Source organism: Nematolebias whitei, chromosome 20 (genome assembly GCF_014905685.2).
Source record: "Nematolebias whitei isolate Nwh7 chromosome 20, NemWhi1, whole genome shotgun sequence".
Taxonomy (NCBI): domain Eukaryota; kingdom Metazoa; phylum Chordata; class Actinopteri; order Cyprinodontiformes; family Rivulidae; genus Nematolebias; species Nematolebias whitei.
The window spans coordinates 33,186,015-33,195,799 of record NC_056517.1 but is presented as its reverse complement, the minus strand read 5'-3'; the positions used below and the strand labels follow the sequence as shown (position 1 = coordinate 33,195,799).

Below are 9,785 nucleotides of genomic sequence, written 5' to 3'. Positions count from 1 at the left end.
CGTCCATCATTAAACAGGGGTGGAGGCCTCCGGGTTCAACTGTCCCCCTCTTACAATGCTGTGATTGCTAGTATCACTCAGCCCTCTGTGAATAGTAAACAGCCATCAGTGTGCTAATGATCCATTGTTAGGCTGATGGTCCTTCTTGAGCATGTGATCAGCTGGTTTTGGTTGTCAGCAGCAAAACTGGTTGATCCACTCTGAGAAGGTGCTATTTAAGAGACTGAGCTGAATACAGCAGCTCAGACTGAGGAAGTCTCTCGGATGAGGGACGAAACGTTTCTACATTTTTTTTGTTGATTTGCTTTGTTTTGTTTTTTTTGAATGTCCAGAGGACCAGATTTAACTTTTTTAGAGGGTGTGAAGTGTGGGTGCTTCACCTACCCCACCCACAATTTTGTTTTTTTTTATGTTGTCGGGGCTGGGGCGTGAACCGGCGATCTTCCGATCATAGGCCCACCTCTCTAACCTGCTGACAAGCTCATCAGGTTTTTTTTTTTTGTGAGAAACATTGTTTTAATTAAAACAATAAGTTTGTATCTGTTGTGAGATGATTTTAGCAGTTTTGCAGATTTTTAATCTACTTAATGAAGAATAGTACGACTTAAAATCGTTCATCAAACAGGAAGGAAGGCGTATTATCTCTTCTCTTACTACAGTGAATGTGGTACTTTGCTATAAGTACGACTATATTTATGACATCAGAGAAAGCTGAGCTTAAGTTATCCACATAAAGTAAAATGTCATCAGCATGAAAAGAAGGAATGTTAAGTTTGAGATTAATCCATTTGCTGATGTCTGACCGAAAACTTTGTAATGACATGAAAAAAAATTGCTTGAGGGATTCATCTTCTGATTTACAAAATGGACACAAATCAACCTCAAATGTAAATCTTCTTTGCAGAAACATGGCTACAGGATGTATCTTATTTATTAATTTTAAAATTATTCTCCTTCACTTTAGGAGATTTAGGCCATTTGATAAATTTAGACTGAGCAGAAGTCATTATGGTTTTATGATTTATATTAGGAGGTTTCTTGAAGGAATCTTTGTTATAATCAGTAAATCCTTTGTCTCAAACATTCATTGATAATCTTATTGCATTTGAAGTCAACTAAGTTACAGTGATTTAATTTTAATTTGGGCATCAAATATATAATATATGAATATATAATATTTTTAATTCATTGAATCAGCTGTTAGTCAGGCCACTTCTTGTTGTGCCATTAGCTCTGAAATAGTTACTGGACCCCCAGACACCCCCATCAGTATGTCCCCCCACCCCACATACACACATTATAAATGCTTCTGACACCAGTGGCCAACATGTTACTAAACAAGTACACATATGGTGTCATGTGGTGTTCAAAGTGTGTTCAACTTAATTCAGTCTTCATGATTTGTGTCAATGAGCATTTGGAGTTTTATACATAAAAATACACTTGATAGTTAGAATTTTAAATATATTTACTGTATATTATGGTAATTTATTCTGTATTTTGCCAGATTATGGTGATTCTGGGGTCGTGATGATGGGGCCCTTGAAGATTGTTGCCCAGGGTACAGCGAAGTGTTAATCTGGCCCTGTTCAGACTACTGAACAGAATGCAGTTAAATTTGAATCTAAATCAAACTGAATTTGATTAAATTTACACAATTCAAAACAAAAATTGGGTTGAAATGGGACTAAACATTGCATGACTTCTGGCTTCTGAATATGATCCCCTCCTGTGTGCAGGGTCCAGGGAATTGTTCCACGTGTGCCCATTTCAAAGATGGCCACTGGTGCGTGGCCCACTGCCCTCATGGCGTCCTGGGAGATGAAAACATGCTGATCTGGAAATACGCAGATTGGTCAGGCCAGTGCCAGCTGTGCCACCAGAACTGCATCCAAGGGTGAATTTTCTTACAGAATCCTTCACATGGAGATTTCTATGACGTTACAAAGAGTACAGAATGTTTATTTTATTTTGTTTTTTTGTCTGCAGATGTTCTGGTCCTGGATTGTTTGGATGCCAAAGGTAAAACAAGTTACAGCAATAATTCCTCCTCTGACAACGAAAATACTAACTAGAATATTTCATAGACAAGCCTCGATGGGGACAGCCACTTTGTTGTTTTCTTGTCTATACTTCTTTTCATTCCTTGTTTAGGCTTGATGAAAAATTAGAATTCAGTAAATGAGCTCAAAATGTCTGAAAATTATGATTTATAACCATTTATTTATTTGCAATGACAGCAAATACTTCAGTGTATCGACATTTTCAGCAGCAGTTCATGGGAAAATATTAATCTGAACTGTGCTGTCCTTTTTAAGCATCAATCCTATGTTGTAAGAATTACTGAAAGCTGTTATTATTCCAATTTTTAGCTTAATATCACTCAAAAAGGCAGCAAATTTTGTTTCCAGACTAGCTCTAGTCATTCCTCTTAGCTACCACCACATTAAATTTCAGCTTACTATCTTTCCTTTTTAGCTTAGGTGGCCATCTTGAATTTTTGATTTGCATTCAGAATTCATTAGGACTCGCTCTTAGCTACCAGTACATCTAATTTTAGCTCAAAGGCTATAAAAAATATCTGAGTTACAGCCATTTTTAATTAGCAGTGGCGGCCATCTCAAATTTTTTGATTAGCATTCTGAATTTATTGAAGATTGTTGTTGGCTACTGTTATACCAATTGTCAGCTTTATATGTCTAAAATTGACTGAATATAGCTCTTTCTCAAATAAGCATTAGACATTAGGTTGAAGTTGTGATTGATATGAACGTCATAGGGATTGCTCTTGGCTACCACCGCAACAAATCTCAGCTCAGTATGTCTGAAAATGGTGGTTCATGAAATATTTTGCTAACAAACATTTTCAGCAATTTGTCTTTGTTTAGTAAAATTAAACATGGAACTGAAGGTTCCTATAGCAGTAATCATTTGTCTTGGGGATCCTATCACACCTTTTATCACACAGTATGTGCTAAAATGGCTTATTTACAGAAATTTGGTGCTTTTTCATGTTTGCTTGGACAGCCATTTTGAATCTGGGAGTGATAAAAATATTGGATATTCAAAGAGGACTGTCCAAGAATTATTATTTTTTTTAGAGGTTAATTAATTCCTGTTCAGTGGTTCATGAGATATTTCAAAGAGCGTTCAGTTTTTACACCCATTGAGCACTTTTCATTCATTCCTACGAGGTTTTTTTTCAGGCTTGTTTGTTGGCCTATTGCGTTGCCATGGTAACTCGATGACCAATAAAAGTAACTGCACACCTCACGTGACCAAGCTGGTCATTTCAGTATATGATTTTTGTGGGTGCACTTTTAAGTTCTGGCTGCAATAAAGTTGACAGAAGATTAAGGTATAATAAATAAAGTTAAGAAACTCTTTTAAGGTGGATAACAATAGGTGGCTGCCGCTCGACAGTATGAGAAGGCATACGGTTTATTTCAGGAAAACGGCACATCTCTCATGCTCTTTGTGTCCTGACAGTAAAACAACTCACTCCACGTTGGCGGTGGGCATTGTTAGCGGACTCCTGGTCGCAGTCATCGTGTTGTTGCTCATCCTCGTGTTGCTACGGCGACAGCGAATCAGGAAGAAGAGGACTTTACGCCGGCTCATGCAGGAGAAGGAGGTGGGACCTTATTGTTGTGACAAGACTTTGGTTTTGACTTAAATTTATTAAAAACTGGAGATGCAGGTAAAAACCCTCCTAACTGAGGAGCTGATATGAAAATAAATCTGTTTGCTCTGATTGGTCGTTTTGCAGCTGGAGCCATTGACCCCGAGCGGTCAGGCTCCCAACCAAGCACATCTGTGGATCCTGAAGGAGACGGAGCTAAAGAAGGACAGGGAGCTCGGTTCTGGTGCCTTTGGGACCGTCTATAAAGTACTGTCGTGCTAATGTTGATATTAATCTATTGATTTTAAACTTAAACTTACGACTCCAGGGATGGAACTCAAGAAAATAACCTTGTGTGTGTTCTTCAGGGGTTTTGGTACCCTGAAAAGGAGAATGTAAGGATCGCTGTCGCCATCAAAGTTCTCAAAGAGGCCACATCCCCCAAAGCCAACCAAGAAGTCCTGGACGTGAGTATTTACTCTTCTTTTCGTCTGATTTGAGAGCCCTTTGGTTTGTCTCTGACCGTTGTGTCCCTGCAGGAGGCGTATGTGATGGCGAGCGTGAACCATCCTCACGTGTGCCGCCTGCTGGGGATCTGCCTGACATCCTCGGTGCAGCTGGTCACTCAGCTGATGCCGTACGGCTGTTTGCTGGACTACGTCCGACACCACAAGGATCGTATTTGTGCTCAGTGGCTCCTCAACTGGTGTGTTCAGATCGCCAAGGTGAGCCGGAAGGCCTCTGCACCCGAGGCGCCCGCAGCTCTTTAAGCTTGCCGAGGCTCATTAACGTGACCACTGGTGAATGGATCGTGTTTAATCTTTTTAATCTGTTTCAAGACTTATTTGGACTTTTAAATGCTGGGAATGTGAAAATGAAGGCGTGAGTGTGAAACTGTTGAGGTCTTTTAAAACTATGAGAACCAACTTTCAAACACTTGGCTCAAAACTGCCTCAACCTGAGATCGTTCAGTGGAAGGAAGACAGAGTCAAAAACACAGCCTGAGAAGTGGTTCTGAATTCAGACAAAGATTTATTTTACCTTCACAGCGCTGGAAGGGAGACAACTTACATGCACCTTACATCCATCAAACACGTCTCACACGTCTGAGTTACAAATGTAGTTGCTTCATTTAAATACAGCCTTATCAGTTACATTGGGATTTCCTTATCATGGTGTTGTTCTCTGGGGCAGCTGATGTTCCTGGGTGTGGTCTGGCATGGTCTTGTTTTTTCACCCACTGCCCCCAGCTGACTGTGATCTGTTCTGGCAAGATAACAGTAGTCTGGTCCTCTTTGTACAAGGAGTTACGCAGATCATGAACTTATATGACGTACATCATGATTTTGCAGTTTTTACCATACACAGAGAAATATTTCATGTCAGAGCATAGCAGAAAAGATGACATTATACAACAAAACCTACAGTGAACTCTGTCTTTCAGTTCTAGGGTTTTATTTAAGATGATCTGGTTTTTACCAGGTTCTAAAATTATTTAAATCTAACCTTAACAAAAACCTAATCCATTCAACTGAGTATTGTTAAACAGGAAGAGAAGTTTGGGCTTGGTTGGCACCCACAGAACTCCTCTGTGGACCAAAGCATTCAAGTTTTAAAATACAGTAGTCCTTTCTAACTTCACGGATTGTTTTTCGCGGACTCAGTCTACCACGTTTTTTTTTATTGGACATGACACACAATTGGCTGACTGATGGATGATAGGCATGGAATTTTTATTTAAAATAAATTATTTTTAATTATTTATCACCTGCTGCATCTTTGTGCAGCCCAGAGCTGTGAAGCTTCCTCCTGCAGCTGATCAGCTGATCTCCGTGCAGAGCGGAGAAGTGGGCGTGGCCAAGAGGGCAGCCGGAGACAGAGTGCTGAAATCATGACACTCTTTTAGAGCGTTTAGAGTTTAGAAACATTATTTAGAATATTACAAGAGTGTGGGAAGGGTTTTAAACGCTTTAATATATATTTATATATAGATACTAAAATAAACTACTACTTACAACTTGTACTACTATTGCTATTTTGCAGTTGTACGGATTCCCACGTTATAAAAGAGAGACTGCTGTACTCAATAAAACCTGTCTGCCTGCAGGGGATGAACTACCTGGAGGAGAATCACCTGGTCCACCGAGACCTGGCGGCGAGGAACGTCCTGTTGAAAAATCCAAATCACGTCAAAATTGCCGACTTCGGCCTCGCCAAGCTTCTGACGGCTGACGAGAAGGAATATCAAGCTGACGGAGGGAAGGCGAGTGTTGAAGAAATGTTGATTTATACCCAGCCCAACCCAGAAAACACACCTGATGACCTGAACTGATTGTTCTGGACCCTTCTCTCTGCAGGTTCCCATCAAGTGGATGGCTTTGGAGTCCATCCTTCGGTTCACCTTCACCCATCAGAGCGACGTCTGGAGCTACGGTGAGACGTTTTTGAATTTCCCGCTTCTGTCTGGTTAGCTCACACGCGAGTCCACTCGTTAACGGCTGGTGTTCTGCAGGTGTGACGGTCTGGGAGCTGATGACGTTTGGCTCCAAACCGTACGACGGCATCCCAGCCACCGAGATCGCCTCGATGCTGGAGAATGGGGAGCGGCTTCCTCAGCCTCCTAACTGCACCATCGAGGTCTATATGATCATGGTGAAATGTAAGCAGGACTGGTACCAGACCTTAAACCAGTTTGTTTCATCACTGCTCAGTTATAAACAGGTTTTCTCTGAACCTCTTCACATTAAAGTGAGAACGCTTCTCTCGGCGTGATCATATTTTCTGTTAAATCTTTTTTCTCTTGCAGGTTGGATGATCAAGCCATCCTGCCGGCCCCGGTTCAGAGAGCTGGTGGCAGAGTTCTCTCAAATGGCCCGCGACCCGTCCAGATACCTGGTCACACAGGTACGCCACCATCAGGAACTCATTTAATTTTTTACTTATTATACCAATTAGAGGTTGACCCAAAAAGTTTATTTTTAGAAATCAGGGCACTGATTTTTTTTACCAACGCTTGCAAAAATATGGACCTCATAATACGTAAACAGAAGAAGTTTAACTTACAACTAAATTACGGGCTGCATCTTTATTTTCCAACTTTGTGATCGGTCAAGTCTGGATATCTTTTATTCGTATTTTGATTTGAAGATTTGGTTCAACAGTAAAAAACAATATGTATATATACAATAAATATATAGGATGCTACGTTTTTTTTTTCCATGAATCAAAGACAGTAAATCAAACCAGCATTGTTGGTTTGGAAAACAAAATCCATCTGAAGACTGGGATACAGAATAAATATCATTTGTTTGAGCCTTTTTAATCTTGAAAGTGCTCCATCTTCTTGGTTTGCTTTGATGTAAACTGCTTTAAATTTCTTCTGGTTGGTTTCAGTCGTGGCTGAGCTAGATCAGGGTGTTCAAAGTGTGGCCCGCGGGCCATTTGTGGCCCTTGGAGGGATTCTGTGCGACCCAGGATTGCAGTTTGATAATGGTATAATTTTGACCCGTAGGCTTAAGAAGTTGATGCAAACAGGCGCCATTTTCAAATTTTAATAGTGAATTTAAAAAAAATCATTTTTAAGTTTAAAAGGAAAACAGATTACCGTATTTATCGGACTATAAGGTGCACTTAAAATCCTTTAATTTTCTCAAAAATCGACAGTGAGCCTTTTAATCCGGTGCGCCTTATGTATTAATTCTGGTTGTGCTTACTGACCTCGAACTGATTTTATGTGGTTATTGTGAATGAGTTGAATAAAGTTTGACTTATCTGTTTTGTTTTGCTTAATGCACCTTATAGTCTGAAAAATAGTCAATAATCTTTTTTTTTTTTTTTAATGTGCATTAGATTGAATTAAATACCGTACATTCAGTAACTTTACTCTAATTTCATGGTACAAGGTACAAACCTTTACCGCTTTTTACTAAAAACTAAACTTCTGGCGTAAAATCATAAAACTTTGCAAAATACAGCGAATGAACGAATCGTAGTCGGTAAAATAGTTGTTACATTGTTGAAAGTTTAAAAATTAAAAACAAAATAATAGAAATAAAACTTTTCTTCTTTTTATTGTTTTGTTTTTTTTTTAAGTAAAAAAATTCACATCTTTAGTGGCTGGTGAGTACTCTCTGAACATCGCTGATCCAGATCCACATGTTGAGTCAATTACTAATTTCTAATAAAAGTCCCAGGAATTTAAAACTGGCAAGGCTGAGTAATATTTAATATTAACTAATTACCGATAGACACCCACAAGAATCAATTGACAGATTTGGTTCTTGATGAAGCTGCTCTTTTGTGAAAACTGAAGGTTTTATTAATTCTTTGTAAAGTAATATTTAACCTCTGTGGTGATAAATACATTCATCTTTAATATGTTATTTTTTATTATTAATAAACTCCAGCACAACTCTCCTCCAGTTTTATGGAACGTGCCCTCGTAGTCGTCGTTCTCTTTGGTACGGTAAAAGAACAAATGGGATCGTATGTGATGTGTTCCTCAGGGGGACCTGCCGAGTCCGTCAGACAGCAGGTTCTACTCCCGCCTGCTGAGCTCGGACTACACCGAGGATCTAATTGACGCCGACGAGTACCTGCTGCCGTACAACGAACAGAGTAACCATGGCAATCATCCCTGCAGAGCCATGGTAAACAACAACAACAACAACAAACACTTTGTTCTCAGCCTGGAACAATAAGTTTTTCTTGATAAATAATTGGGAATAACTGAAGGTCTTTAAAAGAATAACCTGCTATGCTACAGTTGGCCACAAGGGGGCAGAAGAGCACCAACTGTTGGCCTTTGAGAGGTTTTTTTTCTTGCACAGATGTGTGTTCAACAGCTCTGTGTCTGTCATACAGGACCGTAATAGATTGATTTATAAATATGTATTTGTATTTGTTCTATCTAAGATGAAATATTGTGTTCAACTGTTGTTTTCTGTCAGAACGGCCTCCCATTCAGAGAGAACAGCATCGCCCTCCGATACATCACCGATCCCACTCACGGTCCGCCGGACAGAGAAGACGTCAGTAACCACGGTACGTTGATCTAAACACCACGTTTACTGCAAGAAAACACCAACAAGTCACTCAAAAACACACAAACTGATCCACAGAGCAGTGAAATGACCGGAGGTCTCCTGTGGACAAATCAGCTCTGCGTATATTTTTGTCTGCGCTTTTATTCATTAAATTTTGTTTTGGACGTTGTCAAGTAACACGACTGCTTCTGACCAATCCTGAAAATATTTTGAATTATTTTTCATTTGTCAGAATTGTTTGAAATGCTCCCATAATCTCTCGGTTTACTTCCTTTTAGCGTTCATTGGGAGGGAAATTGACAATAGTTTATTTTTCTTCATGTTATTTGACAAAAAAAATAAATATTTAGCTCGTTCATCTGATATTTATTCTGTTTTCTGGCTTCCAGAGTACCTGAACCAGACTCTGAGTGAAACCCGGCGCAGCAGCAAGCTATCGGAGGGTTTGAATCCTCGCTACGAGGACCTGGACCAGGACTGGTGTAAGACGTCTCTCTCCTCCCTGCAGGGGGAGCCAAAGTTCTCCGGACCCGAGTACCTAAACACCGCCCGGAGCTCGCTCCTAAACTATGAGGTTGTCGACGACAACCCGGACTATAAGACCATCTTCCTGTTTCAAGCGGAGGCTACGAACGGGGACGGCGAGTTCCTCCCGGCGGCAGAGAACCTGGAGTACCTGGGTCTGAGTGCTGCGCTGCACGCTCCTGTCCGCTAGGGGGCAGCAGAGTCCGACGAGTCGGAGTGAAACTGTTTTCTCAGGAAACTCTGGAACAGAATCCTGAAGGAAGTGTTCCAAACCCGTTTTTTTAACCCACTCAAGGAAGTAATTTCAGCTAAAAGGAACCCACAGAAGGTGTTTCTATAAAAAAAAGAACAGATTTCTTTTAAACGGCTGAACTTGAGTGTTTGGACCCTGCAGCAGGACCCAGACAGGAGGAAGACGATGAGCAGCTTTATTTCTGTTGGAATGCTTCTTTCTCTGAGCTTCCAACATCTGGACTTTATGAACTGAGCCATGTTTAAACTCATTTTATCGCCTGTCAGAGAGCGAGGTCTGTGCATGTCTGAGCAACTGGATCCAGTACCAAATAACAACAAAACAAACAAATATATATATG

General features: G+C 40.3%; 1 protein-coding gene across 1 annotated transcript; it reads left to right on the top strand.

Annotated features, from left to right (window-relative positions):
* Positions 1 to 1,718: 1,718 nt before the first annotated feature.
* Positions 1,719 to 9,767, top strand: LOC119426419 (melanoma receptor tyrosine-protein kinase). Its single transcript, XM_037693981.1, has 13 exons — positions 1,719 to 1,897; positions 1,990 to 2,022; positions 3,490 to 3,634; positions 3,770 to 3,889; positions 3,991 to 4,089; positions 4,162 to 4,347; positions 5,730 to 5,885; positions 5,980 to 6,055; positions 6,135 to 6,281; positions 6,429 to 6,526; positions 8,128 to 8,271; positions 8,572 to 8,665; positions 9,057 to 9,767. Exons 1-13 carry the CDS (start codon positions 1,719 to 1,721, stop codon positions 9,380 to 9,382), a joined length of 1,803 nt encoding a protein of 600 aa, XP_037549909.1. The 3' UTR covers positions 9,383 to 9,767.
* Positions 9,768 to 9,785: the final 18 nt, after the last annotated feature.